A 21,413-nucleotide genomic window follows, 5' to 3' on the forward strand; every position below is an offset into this window, starting at 1 on the left:
TTTGTGATTCTTTCTGTATTTATTTAAGGAACCATGGGTCAGTATTTGGGGGGGGGGGGGGGTGGGCGTGGGGGAGCATTTTCCCTCTTAATTTGAAAAGCTTTCCTTTAAGCTAGCTCTAGTAATTCAAGTAGAGTCCCACAAGAGTACCTACGAACAAATGCAAGAGCTCACTTTTTCTTCTTTGAGAGTTTAAAAGCTCAAAACCACGGCTAAATACATCTTCCCCGCCCTACCCTCAACCTCACCGCAACTGAGAAAAGCACTATGCTCCAGAGACGCCATCAAAAGCTTAAGCTATTATATACACTCCACGGTGCCCAGAAAACAAAAATGCTTGTATACAAAATGTAGATAAACTGTCAGAGCAGTGTCACGGTATACAATAGCTCACTGTCAGAACCTCACCAGAAGGCGCTGTACCAGCTGTTCTAGCGTTTCTTGATGAACTCTCTCCAAGCCCGGTGACTGAAAACATGACTGACACAATCACCCAGCACTGGTAGGATTGGTGCTCATCAGAACGGACATTATTCTTGGCTGTGTGCGAACTACTGCTCAATAAGAAATTCTGACAACATCAATTACATTAATAACAACATCACTATCCATTTCATTCGGAAACAGAAACAGAAAAAGGCTAACCAGGCTAAGTAAGGAATAATTAGAATAATCTGTTCCCTAAATAAAGAACGCTTCAAAGCAGATTGCTTTGAAAACGGTTTAATTTCAATATTGATTTTACTAAAAATTTACCAACTTATAAACATATGCCTACAGTTAAATCTAAAAATAATCAAAGGTAATCCCTTAAAATTGGGTTTAAGATTAGTCTATTCCACAGAAACATCTGGTTGTGTTGAGATCTTTTAACCTTGGAAATGAGATTAGAAACCCACTGTTTTTAAATTTAATTTCTAGTTATTTTATCTGGGTCACAGATAATCTGCTCTTGCTAAATCTAACATGACATCAGATTATCATTACTGTGATTATCCTGTTACCTTCTACTGTCAATAAGAAGACAGGATTTTCCCTCTTACATGGAGAGAAATGATGTATTTATTCCAAGTAAGAACAAATAATGGGAAAAAAATTACTGAAAACTGAGGTACCGCTTCCTGAAAATCTCAACCTAAACCTCAAAAAGATAGCATATGTCTTGTGTATTTGTTGTCCAACAGGCCTACGTTCAAGCTACGTAATGACAGTTCATATGACGAAATAATACTCCTACCAGTGTTTTCCCAAAATGCCTCTTGGTCTCTGGGGTGCAGGAATAGGGGAAGGAGGAAGACTTTAGCGGAAGGATTAAATTTACTGTAACTTCTCCTCCTCCTCCTCTTCTTTCTTATACTACTTGACAAATTCATCACCTTCCTTCCCATTGTGAGAGATGCACGGATTCAAATTACGACAAAAACACCCAGGTGTGACATTTCCTGTGGGTAGTCTCAAATTTTTCATAAGATGAAAACAGCAAGCATACTGTATTTTAAAAAGTAAGCATGATCTCTGTATGTTAACTTTAATTAAAATATTAGATTCTACTTTATTTAAATACTAATTATTCATTAGATTTAAAATGAATACTGAGGTTAAATGACCTTAAATAATGAAGCCTTAAAGAGCCTTAAATCAATGTGAGGAGGAGTGCATTCTGGAAACCTTAAAAAAAAAAAAAAAAATGTTTTTCATCCAAAAACAGTGATGCTAGAAGTTCACTATGAAAGCCCAGGTAAATGGAGTTAAAATTTACTGTAATTGTTTAAAGTACTGGGATTCAAGAGGAAGTACAGTGAGTGGTGAGTAAAGACTAGACTAGCAAATACAGTGTATTCTCTTAACGCTGCATTCTTTTTTGAATGTTTCACAAATGTCGAACTTCTACAGACATCAGAACTGTCCAGTACAGAGTATTCTGAGAGGGTACTATACATATACGGAAAGAAATGAAACTTTTGGAGGAAGCATTATATATAAAAACAAAACAAAACAAAACAAAACACCGTGGTTTCTACTTAGTTTTAGAAACATCACATCAGAACCAACCTCTCTAAAGACAATGTTGTTCAGTATTATAGCAAAAGAAAAAAATCATACAATTTGAAAAACATTAACATGTTGGCAATACAGAATAGAGTCAGAACAGAATTTGATATTACACATCCTTCAAACACCAACAAATTCAGTAAATAACTTTATGGCCAACTCAGAAGTGAACGCTAAAATTTTAAAGTAGGGATTCTTAAAAGATTTTGAAGGCTTTCTGCCAAACCCTCCCCTCTGAAGCTTCTGGGGCTGCTAGGTAAGAAAGAAATTGCTGCCCTCAGCTATAAACCCCTGACGGCCCTCATAAGTAGCTTGTACTCGTAGCAGCAATGTCCCAAATGTCCATTTTTAGTCATTCATCATAAGAAATTGGAAAAATCTGAGAATTCTCCTTCCAGGGGATAAAAATATACACCAGTGATTTCGGTAAATCCAAAAGTGAAAATTCAAACAATGCACGTACAATCTGGCAATTCTGACGTGACTGATGAACAGACTATAAAGTAATTGGGAATTAATATAAAAGTAGAGAAAAAAGAATTTAGGCAAAGACCTACTTTCATCCTCACCACTGTTATTAATACCATGTTATTTATCACCATCATTAGAAAAATCACAAGAGGTATTAGAAAATATTTCAAGCTGAATAATAGTAAAAATATATTTAAACAGACATTACCCGATCCATGAACAACCAATAAGCACAGGAAGAAGTGTTCAATATCATTAGTCGTCAGGGAAATATAAATGAACACAAGATGCTATTAAAACCTACCAGAATGGCTGCAATTAAAGACTGATGACAACAAATGTTGACAAGGATGTAGAACAACCAGAATTCTCATATATTGTTGGGGAGAGGGCAACTGGTACTTGGGGAAAAGATCTGGCCGTTGCTTATGAAATAAAAGGTAAGCCTCTCCTAAGTGACAAAGCCGTTCTTCTCCCAGACACTGACCCAAGAAAATGAAATAGGTTTCCACAAAAGGACTTGAGCAAAAATATTCAGAGCTTTATTTGTAACTGCCACAAATCTAGAAGCAAGCCAGCCCTCTTTCAATAGAATAGAGAGACAACTCGTGGCCTAGTCATACAGTGGAATACTACTCAGCAACAAAAAGGAATTACCAACACATGCAACAGTATGGATGAAAACAGTATTATTTTGAGCACAAGAAGATCTACATAAATGGATACATATGAAATTCTCCAACCAGTACTAATCTATGGTGGGGAACAAAATGACATCAGTGGTGCCTCTGCGGACTTACTGATGTGAGGCAGGAGGGAACTCCTGTGAGGTGATGGTAATATTCTGTGTTGTGAAAAGGCTTTGGGTTGCGCTGTGCGCCTCTGTCAGTGCTCATCCAATAGTAACACTTACTGTATGCCTCTCACTGTATGGAAATTTGGCCTCATAGGAAAAACATGTAAACAAGCATTGAGCTCTAGTGGATGATTTGCATGGTGAACAATTTGATGCCTGTGATTTATTCGGATATGTATTAAAACATATAACAGATTGACAGATGGTATGAAATGAGGTAAAGTATTCTAACATGTTAATTGTGGTTGGGTATTCACTGTAAAATTCCTTAGAAGTTCCCGTGTGTTTAAAAATGTTTCCTATAGAGGCGCCTGGGTGGCTCAGTCGGTTAAGCGTCCGACTTCAGCTCAGGTCACGATCTCGCGGTCCGTGAGTTCGAGCCCCGTGTCAGGCTCTGGGCTGATGGCTCGGAGCCTGGAGCCTGCTTCCGATTCTGTGTCTCCCTCTCTCTCTGCCCCTCCCCCGTTCATGCTCTGTCTCTCTCTGTCTCAAAAATAAATAAATGTTAAAAAAAAAAAAAAAATTAAAAATGTTTCCTATAAAACCCAGGGAAAAAAGGTTACTATGAGTACCTTATAAAATACGCAAACACAGGTTATACAGTAAATGTTTTCCTTCCATATCTGACTGCATCCTTCCCGTTCAGAGGCCACTACCAGAACTGCTATCTAATTTGCCTTTCCAAAGGAGTCTGAATACAGCCAGTAGGACAGAGAGAGACAGCGCTCTCCTGCACTATTTCTTTTTTTTGAAAGTTAACTTTTTTATTAACCTTTCTTAGCGATCAGTGAGAAAAGGACACCTTAAGAAAACAAAGGACATCAACAAACCATATACAAAATGAATAAAATTAACATTTAACTTATGCTAGAAATAGGCTTTTTTTGGAAAGAGCTATATTGACATATAATTCACACACTATACAGCTGACCCATTTAAAGTGTACATTTCAACTTTTTTTTTTTTAGTATGTTCATAGAGTCATGCAGCCATCACCAAAATCAATTTTAGAACATGTTCATCATCCCGTACAAGAGACCCTGAACCGTTTAGCTATCATCTCCAGCCCCGCTAGCTCTCCACCCCCAGGTAACCACTAATCTCCTTTCATCTCTACGGACTTGCTCATCCTGGACAGTTCATATAAATGGAATTATACAAATACATGGCCTTTTGTGACTGGTCTCTTTCACTTCACATAGTGTTTTCAAGGCTCATCCATGTTATATCATGTATCAGCACTTGACTTCTTTTTATGGCTAAATAATATCCACTGTATGGATATACAAAATGTTATTAGCAATAGATACCTGAATTGCTTTTGGTTGGGGCTACTATGAATAATGTTGCTATGAATATTCACCTATAATTTTTTGCATGGACATAGATTTCATTTCTCTTGGGTATATACCTAGGAGTGGAATGCTAAGAGAAATGATAACTCTGTGTTTAACTTTTAAAACAACTATCAGACTGTTATCTGCACTGTTTCACATCCCCACTAGCAGTGTGTGAGGGTTCTGATTCCTCCACATCCTTACCAACCTTATTTTCTTTAATGTCAATTTATCTATTTTTGAGAAAGAGAGAGAGCACAAGCAGGGGAGGGGCAGAGAGAGAGAGAGAGAGAGAGAGAGAGAGAGAGAGAGAGAGAGATTGATTGAGAGAAACAGAATCCGAACCAGGCTCCAAGCTGTCAGCACAAAGCCCGACGCGGGGCTCAAACCCATGAACCGTGAGACTATGACCTGAGCTGAAGTCGGACGCTTAACGGACTGAACCACTTAGGCACCCCTCCTTTTTTATTATAGCCATCCTAGTGTGTGTGAAGTGGTACCTCGTTATGGTTCTGATTTTAATTTCCCTGATGACTAATGATGTTGAGCATCTTTTCATGTATTTGTTGTCCACTGGATAACTTCTTTGAATAAATCTCCATTCACAACCTTTCACCATGTTTTAATTAGGCTTTTTATTATTTATAGGAGCTCTTTATTCTAGATATAAAACCCCCTTAGCAGATAGATGATTTATAAATTATTTTCTCCCATTCTATGACCTGCCTTTTCACTTTTTTCATAGTGTCCTTTGAAGCAGAAAAGTTTATGGTTTTTTATTTATCCATTTTTTTCTTTGGTTGTCTGCACTTTTGATATCATGTCTAAGATACTATTTCCTATTCCAAAATTTCCTCCTATGTTTTCTCCTAAGTGTTCTATAATTTTAGATCTTACTATTTAGGTCTATACCCCATTTTGGACTAATATATGTATATGTATATGTATATGCATATATATGTATATGAGGTAAGGGTCCAACTGTATGCTTTTGCATGTGGATATCTAATTATCCCAGCAGCATTTGTTCAAAAGACTTTTCCTTTCCTCACTGAATAGTTTTGGCACCCTTCTTGATAATCAACTGACCACAGATATACAGCTCTGGTCTCTCAATTCTATGTCATTTATCTATATGTGTATCCTTGTGCCAGGACCACAGTTTCTTGATTACTGTTACTTTATAGTAAGTCTTGATACATTTTTTTTACTATACATTTTTTTCACTGAACATATCTGGTAAACACTTTTCATACACAATACATATGTTATGCATAATGGAGATCTTTTTTAACATACATGTTTATTACACATAGTATTAAGGAGATCTTTTTAACATACATGTTTATGTACACACATATGAATAAAATAGCTTCTACAAAATAAACATGTAAAGGTTGATCAAAAGGACTATGCATTTTAAAGTATGATACACAATGACAATTTACCTTTCAAAAAGGTTACACGAATTTACATCACCACCAACAATGTATGAGAAAACCTTAACCCACATCTTCTACAATACAGTGTACTACCAAACTTAAATCCTTACTCAGTATAATTTTTCTCACTTTTTGAACTTTTCTGCTGTGATAAATCCTATATGGTTAATCAATGCATGCAAAAAAATAAGACTTAATTATTAATAAAATGTTTCTACCAGCAACTCCATTTTTTGGAATTTACCGTAAATAAATAGTTTGAAGAGGAAAAGAATCAAAGGAATGTTTGTAATACAGAAAAAAATGATCATACACTAGATGCTGACCAACAGGAAAACTATTCATTAAAATATTGTATATTCACTAAACAGAGTATATCCAACTACTAAAAACAATAAACACGAAGTCTGTAGCCACACAGAAATACGTTAATTTTTAAAACCAGGATACAAATTGCATATGTCCTCTACAGACTGATTGTAACTACTTTAAAATTACATAGGCATATGGAAATGAAAACATATAAATGACTGTGAGTAATTTTCTCCTTTAATTGCTAAACTTTTTGTAGCTTCTTGGAATTAAGTTCATAAGTAGGGAATATGTTCATAAATACATTACATTAAAAAATAGATACTTACTGTGATGATGCCAATTAGTTGAGTATAAAAAAGTCCAGTTATTCCAACTAACATAGTAATGCCCATAAAGGCAGCGAGTCTCATTATGGCCAATTCATGCCTAACCACAAAGAGGTCCTATAGGAAGAAGAAAAAAGGAAGCCTTAAAAACAAATTGAAAAGTTATTTATTGTTGCAGTAACAGTCAAGAATTAACAACGAATTAAGTTATTATCTTAACAATATTCTCCCCTGAGTTTATTCCACTTTCTATATAAATATTTGAAAATTTCAAAAATAATTGTTTTAACTCATAGTAGCAAGTTGAAAAAAATAGGATTTTTACTACTCTTGTGCCAAAAAACCTCAAACCTAAAGTTGCAAATTAGTCACACTCATTTACTATTTGCAGCAAAAAAACACAAAACCATGTTGTACAATCTTTGGTTATACAAAAGAAAATTTTATTATTATACTGCTAAAAAGCTTGAATGCACAAGCCTGATTCATAGTATTAAAATTCAAGTGACCAAGACACCTAGAGGTGATGTCACTTAGGCAAAATAAGGGGAAACACAAGTGATAGGATCATGTGGACCAGCTCTTAAGCCCACTTCATTCATTCATCCATCCATTCACCCGACCCCCACTGCCGAGCAATGCACTGTGTAATAGAAAAGCCAAAATGAGAAAGATAGGTCCGTGCCCGGAAGAAGCTGCAGCTTATTTAGAGACAGAACCCAACTTTGCAAAATTCCAAAGCAATGTGATACATGCTATAACGGGGGTGCATGCAGAAGACTACAGAAACACCTTGCAATGTCTAGACAGAAAGGAGAAATGGAAATGCTGTGAGGGACCATGGATTTTCTGGCTCAGGGCATAAAATAAGGGTGAACCCAAGAAAGTGGTGGAAAGACAGGAAAACAAGAAGCATTTCATGCACTCTGATACCAAGCAGACAGACCAGAGGAGTGAAAGGGAGCGAAGGAACAAAGACTTCTAGAAACATACTGCTGCTGCTAAGCTCTGGTATAATACTGTCACAGTGGATAGAAGCAACAGAAGAATGGAAGGACCCCCAAAACCTATACCCACGTGCTTTTTAAAACCTGATTCAGGTTAAGGCTTAAAGGTATCCTGGTAGCAACATCAAAAAGAGGGAGGTCACCGAACGTAATGAGCTTGCTTGACACAAAAGAACTGATGCTTTTCTGTGCATCACAGTGACCACCCACCAGACTCAAGCAAAAGTCTGATTCCACACCCAAACCAACATTTAACTCATTAGCCTGGAGAAACTTAAATTCACCAAGACATTTTAGGTGCCGTGTAGCAGTCACATGTTAGGCAGTCATTTCAAAAGCACGGTGAAAAAGGCCTCATGTAGAGTCCTTACAAAACAGACAAAGATGAAAAGGTAGAGCCATGCAAGATCTAAAAACATTAAGTGCAGTGAATTCTGCTATAATGCTGTTGGAAAACACAAATTTGTTCCAACACGGTTGATACATGAAGCGACAACGAGAGCACAGCAAGAATTCTGGTTTTGCTTATGTGTGATTTCATCTGGGAGGAACCCCTAGATGAGCAGGAAAACTGCACCCAGCTAAATCACGGCATATGGGAACACACAAAATACACGCGCACACCCGAACACCTACCATCTACCTCAGTTGTTTGTGTTACGGGCCACATTCATCCACATCTGGTGTTACAACTTTCCCTCCAACTCCAGATGATTCCCCTTCTGTCAGTACTGATGCCCACCTCCACAACAACATGGCAGGTCCTTAAAAGGGACCTTGCCATGTTCAATATAGTACTTACGTATTTCTTAACTATTTAATGTGTGTGAAACTGTGCTGCTGTTTTTATCAGGCTCTGACCCTTTTGAGTGTCACTGACAAAGTTTCTGGGTGCTGTGCCTCCATTTTCCCATAAGCCTTTTGGTCTCCATTGTATACTTCTGCACAGTAAAGTGAGCTTTTAAAAAATTTCAGCCAACTACAATTGATAAATGTTGGGGATGATGAAACTGAAAGATGTAATTCTAACATTACATTTACTACTTACTTCATTGCACACTTACATTTAAGAGTATCTGTGTGAAACAGTAAGATATTTGGAGAAATTTCTTTTTAGCACTCTTAACATTTTCAAAATACAATAGCATTCTAAGTTTACATACACATAATTAACATCTTCAGTACTAAACCCAGATTGTAGTCATTTAGCACAGTTCTTCAGAACACAACATCTTTACTTAGTTTTTTTGTTTTTTGGTTTTTTTTTTTTTGATGAAGCACTTCTGAGATTTAAAAATTGGCTTAGGAAACTTTATCCAAATCACAAGAGCCCATCTGCTATTCAAGACCTTTACTACACAGTCAGTGTTATGGCTGAATAGGTCTCCCCCCAAATTCCTATCCTGAAGTCCTAATCCCTAATGCCTCAGAACAGGACAGTATTTGGAGACAGAGCCTTTAAAGAGGTGACTAAGTTAAAACAAGTCCCTTACACTAGACACTAATCCAATCTGACTGGTGTCCTCATAAGAGGAAATATAGAAACCCGGACACACACCAGGGAACGCCTGAGCACAGAGGAAAGACCCTGTGAGGACATAGCGACAAGATGGTCCATCTGCAAGCCAAGGAGAGAGGCCTCCAGAGACCCCAAACTTGCTGACTTCTTGCTCTTCGACTTCTAGCCTCCAGAACTGTGAGAAAATGACATTCTGTGGGGTTTTGTTATGGTAGCCCTAGCAAACTGATATAGTAACTGTGTTTGTTAATTGTTTTCATTTCTCCCATTTTTTTTTGTTAAGAAATGTGGCTAGATCCAGAAAACGCCCAAGGTGTAAGTTCAGTTTAGAGAAAGGTAAGAGCACCCTCTCAGGAAAGAGGACATTTGAAACCATACAGAGCTTTCATCTACGCATTCCTTCCCCGTCACATTCTCTCCCTCATCCCTACCCTGAAGGTCAAGTTTACGGACTCACTCTTCATACCATTTGGATACTACCATGTTTTAGTTGTAAAGTGCACATATCTTCTTCTACTCTGAGTCCACCTTTTCACTTTCGTTATGGCGTGTTTTGGTAACTCCAAGTGCTTCAATTTAGTCCAATTTATCAGTCTTTCCCTTTAGTGCTTTTTATTCCCTGTTTAAGAAGCCTTTCCCAACCCCAAGGTCATAATGACATTCTCCTATATTATCATCCAAAGCCTTAAAGCTTTATAGTCTTGCCTTTCACATTTAGGTCGCTAATCACTTGATGTTTATTCTTTTGTGCACAGTGAAATACAGGGGTCTGAATTTACTTTTACTATATGAATATCCAATTGTGCCAGGACGGTTTATTTATTTAAAAAACTCTCCCTTCCTCAGTGATCAGAGGTCAAGTGTCCATACATGCAGGCGTCTGCCGTGGCCTCTCTATTCTGGTCTCTCGTTTTGTTTGTCCCTGTACCAGTGCCGCATATTTTAGTTCCCATGGCTATCTAAGTCTCCATACCTAATGGACCAAGTCATCCCTTCTTGTTCTTTTTCAAAAATGTTTCGGTTATTCTAGTATTTCCAGAAAATTTTTTAAATTAGTTTTTCAAGTTACAATACACAATCACACACAGACACACATATATTGTCTTCACTAAGCTTCTTAATTTTCCCCCTAGAGGTCTTGTACTTTTTTGGTCATATTTAATTTGGGAACTTCCAGTTTCTCGATTCTATTATTAATGATTTTGCATTAATTTCATTGTCTAAAGGATTATCTGCATACACATGATTTTTTTTCTAATCTGTTAATGTAATGAAAATACTGACTGATTTTCTAATGTAAAACTACCTTTCATTTTTAAGATAAACCCAACTTGATCAGGTTTATTACACAGAATCAGATTCAGTTTGCTAATATTTTGTGTAGAAGTTGTTCACCTATGGTCATAATCAGACTAGCCTATTATTTTCTTTATTGTCCTTGCTACGTTCTGTATTCAACATATGTTACCCACATAAAATGAGTTGGGGAGAGTTTCCTCTTTTAACAGAGTTGGTGTAAGACTGGAATTATTGTTTCCCTTCATATTTGACAGAGCTGGAACTCACTGGTAAATCTGTGAATATTCTTTGCAAAAGTTTTAACTACTCACTCATGGTTATAGAACTCCCCCTGTTTCCCATTTCTTCTCAAAGCAATTTTCTTCTTAGAGCTATACTATGCTTATAATCAGGAAACTCAGTACTGTTAAAGGTGTCAACTATCCAAACCGATGTATAAAATTAATACGATCCCAATAAAAATCCCCACCAGCAGAGCACATAGTCTACTGGTGGCAGCTTTTTAAAAATTTTGTTTTGATCTGTACAAATTACTCAGTAAGCTGTTTCTAAATTTCACAGGAACAAACAACGAATCCCATACCACTCCTATATAGAAAGAAAAAGGTGGGAGGGTTTGGTTGACTGCATACATTCTCAATATAGGTCATATTGCCCCCAAGGAGGGAGAAAATTGGTTCTTGCAGGGGGGAGGATCGCCTTATTTCAATAGTTTTGTGGCCATACACAAATCTATCCTACCTGACAAAATCTTATTCCTTAGTATGTGATTTCATAGAGGGAAGTGGAGAAAATGTCATAAAAGGCTCCTGAGGGAGCAAAAATAATGAAAAAAGAGGAGTCATCACTGGATAACAAGATTTGTTATAAAACTATAGTTATGACAGCGGTACAATCACAAGGACAAATACACCGATGGACTAGAAAAGAACCAGAAACAGACACACACACACACACACACACACACACACAGCTTGGTTTATGAAAAAGGTGGCACCGCAGAGCAGAGTGGAAAGAATTTTCTTTTTAATAAATGGTGCTAAATCAATTGGCTATCCATCTGTGAAAAAAATGAAACCCTGACTCATACTTCATGAGAAATACAAAAGTCAATTCCAGGTGGAAATATAAAAAATACGATACTTGGAAGACAACGTAGGAGAATTATATTGATGATCTGGGGATAGAAGACGACTTTTTAAATGGAACCCAAAAAACACTAACCAAAAAGGAAAAGATTGATGTTGGAGTACATGAAAATTAAAAACTTCTGTTCATCAAAAAATACCATCAACAGAGAAAAGGCAAGCTACAGGGCAGAAGAGATTTACAACACACATACTCAACAAAGAGCTCAAATCTAAAATGCCCTACAAAAAAAAAAAAAAAAGTCAAATAACCCCAACCACCAAATAGGCAAAACACTTAACCAGGCACACTGCACAAAATAGGCAGTCAGTTAGCATGTGAAAAGGGGCTCAATATCATTAGTCATTGGAGAAACGCAAATTAGAACACAATCAAGTTCCGCGCCATCTCCACCAAAATGGCTAACTTCAGGAAGATCTGAACAAGCATTAGTGAGCCTGTGAAGGACCCTGAACTTACATTCTCTACTAGTGGGGGTTTAAATTCATAGAACCGCGGGGCGCCTGGGTGGCGCAGTCGGTTGAGCGTCCGACTTCAGCCAGGTCACGATCTCGCAGTCCGTGGGTTCGAGCCCCGCGTCAGGCTCTGGGCTGATGGCTCGGAGCCTGGAGCCTGTTTCCGATTCTGTGTCTCCCTCTCTCTCTGCCCCTCCCCTGTTCATGCTCTGTCTCTCTCTGTCCCAAAAATAAATAAAAAACGTTGAAAAAAAAAAAAATTTAAATTCATAGAACCGCTTTGGAAAACTGTTTAACGGTATTTCAAGGACCGTGGATATATCCTTTGAACACTACCACTCCTAGCCATAAGTCCAAGGGAAAGACACACACATCCAAGAGACAGGAACAAGGATGTTTTCCTGCACCATTATTTGTAACAGCCTCAAACTGGAAATAACGTAAATGTCCTTCAATAGAATGGACAAATAAGTTGTCCTATAGGAAATGAAATACAGTTGACCCTTGAACATTGGTTTGAACTGGACCAGTCTACTTAACCCAGATTTTGTTTTTACTACATTATAAATGTATTTTCTTTTCCTTAGGCCTTTATTAATAATATTTTCTTTTGTCTAGCTTATTTCATTGTAAGAATAGAGTATGTAATACATATACAAGGTACAGGTTAATCGACTATATTATCGGTAAGGCTGCCTGTCAACAGCAGACTATTAGGAGCTAAGTTTTGGGGGAGTCAAAGTTATATATGAATTTTCGACTGTGCAGGGGATGGGCTCCCCTAACCCTGCATTGTTCAAGGGTCAACTGCACCATGAATATTTATAGCGATATTCACTGCAATGAAAATGAACTGTATCTAATGTAACAAAAAGAACAAATCTTATAAGCATTGCTCAAAGAGGCTTTGTGATAATTCAGTGAGCTGTATGTTTTTATTTTTGTGTACTCCTCTATATGTGTATTTTGGAATACAGAAAGTTGTGATCATGAAATATGTAACACAAAAATATTATAAAAATACTTTCTTAATTTTAGAAACAGAAACAAAACTTTTAAAATACATACAATAAAATGTGAAATAAAATTTGGTTACATATGGCCTGTAAAAGGAGACACAAAAAAATGTCAAGTAAGTTCTAGAAAAGGATATATTAGGAGACAGAAGGGGAAAGGGAGAGAGCAGGAGTCAGACTGGCTCCCTGATCTCATCCACCACTTTCTTCACTCTGATCCAAGCAGACTGATCTCCCTGCTATTCCTCAAACACATCAAGCAAACTCCCATATCAGGGCTGTTAACACTTGTCCTTCCTGGCAAACTCTTTCCCCAGATATCCATGTTTACTGCCTCACTGTCTTCAGGTCTCTCCCTAAACATCACCTTATTTGATAGAAACCCCTACGCTTTTTTTACTAGGGCCTATTTGCTTGTTTTTCCTTGCCCAAACTACAGAAAATCCCAGCATTCCCTATCTCCTTCATATATTTTATTTTTTCCATTAGTACTTAGCTCCATCTGATATATATCTATTTCTTTACATACTGCCTGCCTCTCTCAGTAGTATGTACATTTCTTGAGGATAGGGACTTTTGCCCTTTTTGTTGTTCAATGAGGAGTCCCTGGAACCCAGACCCAGCTCTAGCTCACAGCAGGTACTCAATGAGTATTTATTGAATGAATAAATGAAAATGAGGAAGAAAGCTGACAAAAGAGCAGAATTTCCTCCCCCAACATGTGAAGAGGCAGAGTACCACTTACAGAGACTGTTACACACATCCAATAGCAGAGATAAACACAGAAAAAGAAACACACAGGCAACAAGTACACAGACACACATGTCACAAAAACCAACAGAGGCAGAAGACAGGGGCACTTACATGAACTAATACTCCTATATTCCTATCTGGTAATCTTTTGTAATGATATCATGTAAACTTTCAAAATGTTAACAAAACTAGAAGGTAGTGGGGGCATCGCCTCTTGATGCAAGTTATCTGAAAATAAGCCAAGACTCAGATTCGGCCACTTATGATCTAGCATAAGTCTTCTAATATTTGGTCTGTGAGTTCCCTGAACTCATTTCTTCCAATAATCTTATCTTCTATCCTAATCTAGTCTCAATCCAAATTCTATAATTAAATCCGCATCACATCCTTTCCCATAACTGTACCCGTAACATAAACGCAAATTCAAGCGCGGCACACTCCGAAAACCACCTCCCATCTTTCATGCCCAACTCCCTGTAGGCGTCAATGCTAACAAATCCTCAACCTCAGTGGGGCCTCACTCTGTTGACCCAACTACCAAACTATACTGGCCCACTTCTCAACAGTTCCACCACTCCTGTAATCATCTCATGTTTGAACTATACTCCGATCGTCTCGCAACTAGTCCTCCTGCTACTATCCTTGTGCTCCCTCAATCTATTCTTCCTAGCAATCAGTTTTCTTTCTAATATGTAAACGCCTTTGTGCAACCAGGCTCAAGACCCTTCAGTCGTTTCCAAAGTCCCGACCACCAAACATCCTGACAACAAAACACCTCCAACATCCAACTCCATCCCTCACTGCTCTCAATTCGGCTCCTCCTACCCTCTCCCCAATTGGCTCCACTCAAGATACAGTGGCCTTCTGACTGTTCCTTGGAAAGGTCAAATGTGCTCCCACCCCAGGGGGACTTGGCATGGTTCTCTCCTCTCCCTGGAATGTTCTTCCTCCCAGTATCAGTGACTTGCTTGCGTTCCAGGTCTCTGCTCAAGTGTCACTATTGAGAAAGGACTTCTCTGACTGTATTATCAATCATTAATGTCTATCCCTTACCCAACTTTATTCTACATCAGAATATTTATTTTGCATAGCATGTATTTGTTCACTGCCTAGCTCCACCAATTAGAATATAAGCTCCTTAATGCAAGAACTTTGTTTTATTCACTGCATCGTCAGAGCCTAGATCAGGGGCCAGTGTGCACAGAAGACACTCAACAAATATCTGTTAAATGACTAAACGAGTGTTCTTCATAATTTTTGAAAATGAACATCTATGCTATACAGATACAATTTTACATTATAAAACGATAAATTTTTATATCAATCAGTAGGAAGCAATTTTTATTTATAGGCTATTATTTTAAGTAGTTTTCTGGGTTTTTATGAGACCAGTCTGAAAATGAACAATATTTGAGGTATTTATGATCTTCCTCCTACGAAAAAGTTTCTCAACCTCAGCACAGGTGATCCTTTGGGCCAAATCACTCTTTGTTAGAGGGGACTGTCCTATGCATTGTAGGAGTTTTAGCAGCATCGCTGGCCTCCACCCACTAGATGCCGGAAGCAATCTGTCACAACCCAAAATGTCTCCTGACCTATCCAATGAATGTTCTCTGGATGACAAAATCTCCCTCCTTCGCCCACTATACTGCTCGAAGGGACTTGGTTTTTCCCATTTTCCAAAAATGAAAATGGCTTAGAACACAACTGGGATATCTAAAGCATACAGACTCGAATTTTCAAAATGGCTTCATAACCAATTTCACATGCTGAAGTCGGGTTCATGTGGCAATTACTCTTGTATAAAATAAAATCCTGTTACATCTGAATGGTCATCAGCACTTTTTGGAATAAGCCTTGGCTTAAATTTTACCAAAAATGCAGGCAAAGAAGTTACAGGACTGTTCTGTACATCCCTCTCTCACCTCCAGCCCCCAAGTAATATGCATCTTTTCAGTTTTGTTAAATCCTAATGGAAATTAATATCTAAAGGAAAAAAATCATTATTCACACATACCTGATGGCTATCACTGAGCATTCAGGATGACACATTAAGTTAAGATATAACTGCAGTTTTGTTAGGGAGCAAACTGCACTGGTACCTGTCAGGTTCATGGCTGAGGGTAAAATAATTTAGAAAAACATTTTATCTGCCTTCCCATATTTTGACAGTAAAAATTCCAGAAAAACTGGAGCAATTTAATAAAAAACAACACAAGAGACCCTATTTTCTTGCTACATTTACCACTTAACTTACGATTTCAAAGATGAACAAGACAATAAAGCTGCTGCCAGGCTGTGACCATTTAAACTCAAAGTGACTGAACCAGTCTTAGGCAGAAATAAAAAAGGGTTAAATCTTCTACTAAATGCTATAATCTTCATAAATAATGAGCTGTATAAAACAAATTTCCTGAGGATATATATTCAGTAGACCGGGTATTGTAGGGCAAGGTCGAGATTTATTAGAAGGTTTCTGTGTTCCACGTAACACTAAAAGCACAGGGCTATACTGACACACAGAACTGACAACTGTTAGGATGACGTGGCATTCTTAAACTGTCTTTTTGTTCCCCCTACAAATATAAACTAATTGTGTATCTGCCACTATAACTTCCAAGCCAAAAAAAAAAAAAAAAAAAATTACCAAGGGATGAGATCTCCACTACCATTTCAGGGTCCATGAACAAAAATGCCAATTACCATCATATTAGCATTAAAAGTCATTTTCATTTCACTGTATCCTGAATTCCAAAGTATTCTTGGCTATTCTCAACTATTTTCCCCCAAATCCAAAAAGTTAAATACATATTTCAGCAATTTTATCCATTCCAAAGTGACCATATGACTTTATAGACATCAAAAAACAAAGGTTATGGGGCAAATTCTAAAATATTTTTTAAATAGCAATAAAGTATTCAGGACACTTTAAGATTGGTTATATAGAAAGATAAACTATAAAGAGGTTAACCAATATTCGAAGCTACCTGCAATCTAATCTTCTGGCTATTTCTATTCTTTGTTAGCCAAAAGCTAGGCAAATAATCCTGTGGCATTGTTATACCTGACATCAAATCCTTAGCAACGCTACTAGATATGAGCTAATTGGAATAATAATAATGTATCTTCCTCGAAGAGTTAGCTGGACTGCTAAACATTATTTATTTTCCTTCTCTGAATATTGGAAGCATTCACTTTTTGAAATTCTCTCCCTTCCTTCCCCCTTCTGTCACTCTCCCCATACATAGCCTTGAATGTAATTCATAGATTAGTTTCGGGCCTTCGCAAAAAAATAGGTATAAAAGAACCAGTTAGAAATTATGCGAATCTACTTCATCTAAAAAGAATTTAAAAGATGTCACCTTAGAACTAACGTGGTTATGACACAAATTATTAGTTGCAAAATCTCTATACGAATAGCTACAAATTTTTTATTTCAAAAAGAAAACAACCTCTGATTTTCTCACGTAGGCAGACAGTATTGCCTACAATAAGAGACTGCAAGTAGGTACAGATTTTTAAAAATATTTAAACCACTAAAATGCCTTAATAAGGTCTATTTTGACAGTCCTCATATTAGATAAGCTATTAAAAATAGGATATCTCAATGAAAAATGAAACAGCGAAATATGAAGTCACCAATCAGGAGATTTCAATGAGCTTTCTCCATAGAATAGATTTTGTGACACTCCAGCATTTTTTAGTCTGTACATTTTTAAATTAATAATGCTACGATAAAATTGTCAGGACAAAAAAATGCCCTTAGGGGAAAATACAAAAAGTACAATAGCACCTGGAAAGAATACTGACTTAGAGACAGCAAGAAATGGGCTGAAATCACACCTGCCAAGTGGTAACTCTCAGACTGGACAAGTTTTAGACTGCTCTGAATCTCAGTCACCTTATCGGTGCAATGGGAACCATGCTACTTATCCTCGCAGGAATATTTTAAAGGAGTTGACATTTGCCACTAATCAAATGCTTACAGCTCCAGAATAACAGCACGTAAAATTCATGAAAAATATGACTAATGATATATTTATGAATCAACGAATAATAAATTGTTTAAAGTATACTAAGTATAGTGATACTTCATATTTAATTATAAAGCTATATTTTTCTAATATTGGTTTTGGTAAGCTAACACACAATAAAATGAAATACACTGTTATAATTTAATAATACACCATATGACAAGTGCTTATATTAAAAACAACTATGTGAAAAAGTCAAATATGAACACTGGTCACAGAAATTTCAATTTAACATCCATCTATTGTATGCATTTAAAATGCCAAATCATTCCCCTCATCTACAGGTTTTGAAATCTTTAAAAATGATTTCATCCCAATCACTAAAGTAAGACATTAGTTTCAAGAGGGGTTTTAAAAGTAAAATTTAACATTATGTTGGCATGATAAGTGCAAATGATGGTCAAACTAATTTGACATCTAACATTTGAAAAACTTGTCCAAAATGTTTAAGATGAAAGCTTATGATCTTCATTGATTTTGGATTCTGTGATTTTAACCAAAATGTTTAATTTATTTTCATTTATTTAGAAAGATACCTATTAAGTTTCTGCAGTTTTTCCAGATAAATGTATTTTTTGTCTATCCAGAGTATTTTGAGATTATTTTAGCTATTATTTACAAAGAAAATAGTAATACTAATTCATTTTAGGTTCTTAGGCCTTCGTTAGTATAAAACTTAGAATATTTATCAATATTTACAGCTTAAAAATATATTCTTATTATGGGCATTGATTCCTGATGAATAAATTATCTCCTTAAGTTCTTACTACCTCCTTCCCTCATTAAAGGATATATTGAAATATTTCCTCAAAGCTTCACATAGTAAAAATATACATTTTTTAAAGTTCATGACACGTGGATATTTTAAAAATAAAGATTAAGAAGAAACCCAAAAAGCACTGTTACTCTAAAAAAACAACAGGGCAAATGCAAAGCAGTTAAAACAATCCAGCACAGAAAGAACTCTCTTGACAGGAGGAGGTTACTAGAAGAGAAATGGAAGAAAACCAGGGTTCCAAGCCCTTCACTTCCCAGAGTTTGTGAACAGCATGCTTTCTCTCTCAAGGCTCTCTTCCTTGAGCTTAACCAAAATGTACCAATTTTCTACTGAATACAGGTGGAGTGCCATTACAACAAAGTTGAAATGACAATTCATTTCTTCTTTTTTTTAATTAATAAACACTCTCGTCTTAAAAACAAACAAACGAAACAAAAACCAAAGGATGAGTCGTTAACACTTTCTTGTCCCACCCAGAGAACCAGCACTCAGCTTTAGAATTTGGCTGGCAAAGATACGATGCTGCCATCTACCAACCCGAAAGGGTATAAAGAAGAACACAGACTAAAGCTTTCACTTCTTTGGCTGACAGAATACAGGGTCAAAGGCTATGGCATGCCTTAATTGTGCTAATATTTCCACAAGAACGATACACAGTGATCATTAATACAAGCTCCAAAGATAATTAGGGACACTGGGGGACGTTTATTCCACATCTCAAATAACTGAAAGGGTCACAATGTGAATTAACCAGGTTTCTGACACTATCTGGCCAGCTTTACACACCAAGTGAAGAGCTGGATATAGTTTGGTTCGTTTGCTTTAGAGAAAAATCAAAAAGACCCATGGGGGAGGGGAAGGAAAAAAAAAAAAAAAAAGATGTTCGAGTGGGAGAGAGCCAAAGCATAAGAGACTCTTAAAAACTGAGAACAAACTGAGGGTTGATGGGGGGTGGGAGGGAGGGGAGGGTGGGTGATGGGTATTGAGGAGGGCACCTTTTGGGATGAGCGCTGGGTGTTGTATGGAAACCAATTTGACGATAAATTTCATATGTTGAAAAAAATAAAAAATAAATAAAATTTTAAAAAAAGACACAGCAAAAACTTAGAAAAAAATTGATGGGGCAGCATTGTCCGAAAAATAGTCCACTACAAAACGTTATTTTTTTTTTAAATGTCAATGATAATAATGATGACTTTTGCACTGAAATTACTGGTATTTTTCCTACCTTTATTAAAAAAAAATACAATAAATGTCATCATTAAAAGAAGCGTTGTAGCAAGAACAAGGTTCTATTATTTAGCCTTAGAAACATTTGCTGTACAGTATTATTAGTATTTTAAAGCAGATTTGACCTTAAAACCAATTGTTTCCATTATTGCCTTTAGTTGTCCTCTCATTCAACAAGGACTTCCTTCATGTCCTCGTCTGGTTAATCTCTACCTATGCTGAAAGCCCATCCCAAGTCTCATTCCCTACAGTACAACAGTGCTAGAGCACAGCGGCTAGAGCAGCACTGTTCTGTACAACCCCATAGGACACCTTTCACATAGACTAGGATGTAAGTGTTATCTCCTGGAGTTGCGCAGACAACACTGATAAGAATCACTTGGGAAGAAATTTTTAAACAAAATGCTACTGCCAATGACACCCGTGAGGGAAAACATTTGGGGAAAGAACAAGGAAAAGGTACAATCCACAGTAAACACCTAAGGTTTTCAACTGAGACTCATGAAGGGCTACATCGTAAGAGAGAAGGCAAACTGAAAGTAGTCCTTCGCAAAGACCAAACCCAGCAATTATAAATCCTTACAAAACCTCAATAAATGCAATGTTATCTTCAAAAGAACTGCTGTTTTAAGACCAATGTTCTATTATTTAGTCTTAGAAATATTTGTCATACAAACCCTTCGTTGGACCAAGATGAGCCTTCTCTTACTGCCTGTCCAAAAAAAGTGAGTATATCCTATCTTGAAAAAATAAATAAATAAATAAAACAGATCTTCTACAGTTTGTCATATAAAATGGCTGGCATCCAACAAAATTTATCAGATATGCCAGAAGAAAGGACCAAATAATTAGAAACTAAGAGAGACAGAAAAAGAAAGTCAACAGAAACAGACCCACAAGTAGATCTCAATATTGAAATTGTCAGACGTAGACATTAAAATAACTTTAATTAAAATGTGCACAAGTATAGAAGATAAATAGGAGAATTTCACCAAACTAGTAATCTATGAAAAAGGGATCAATGAAAATTTTGAAAGTGAAAAATTCTAAGTGAATGAATAACTCAGTGGAGGTGTTTGACAGAGCAGAAGAGCTGATCAGTAAACCAGAATAAAGGTCAGAAGAAAACAGCCATCTGAAACACAGAGAAAAAAATAAAATACAAAAAAGACTGTGAAAGGTATGCAGTGCAGTGAGACCTCATGTACACAAAATGAGAAAATCAGAAACGTAAAAGCAAAGTTTGGCAGAAGCAACATTTGAAGTGATATAGGCAAAGAAAGGTCTGTAACTTAAGAAAGACATCAAGCCAGAGTTTCAAGAAACTACATAAACTCTCAAATAGGAAAGATGCAAAGAAGACAGTGAAGCACA

At 36.7% G+C, this 21,413-nt stretch overlaps 1 protein-coding gene across 1 annotated transcript in view; it reads right to left on the reverse strand.

Moving 5' to 3' along the window:
- Window positions 1–21,413, reverse strand: part of ZDHHC21 (zDHHC palmitoyltransferase 21) — a 68,756-nt gene that overhangs the window by 14,249 nt on the left and 33,094 nt on the right. Inside the window, exon 8 of the mRNA XM_078436805.2 lies at window positions 6,800–6,916. Coding sequence (XP_078292931.1) covers window positions 6,800–6,916 — 117 coding nt within the window. The remainder of the gene's footprint in view (window positions 1–6,799; window positions 6,917–21,413) is intronic.

Source organism: Panthera onca, chromosome D4, assembly GCF_046562875.1.
Source record: "Panthera onca isolate mPanOnc1 chromosome D4, mPanOnc1 haplotype 2, whole genome shotgun sequence".
NCBI classification, from domain to species: domain Eukaryota; kingdom Metazoa; phylum Chordata; class Mammalia; order Carnivora; family Felidae; genus Panthera; species Panthera onca.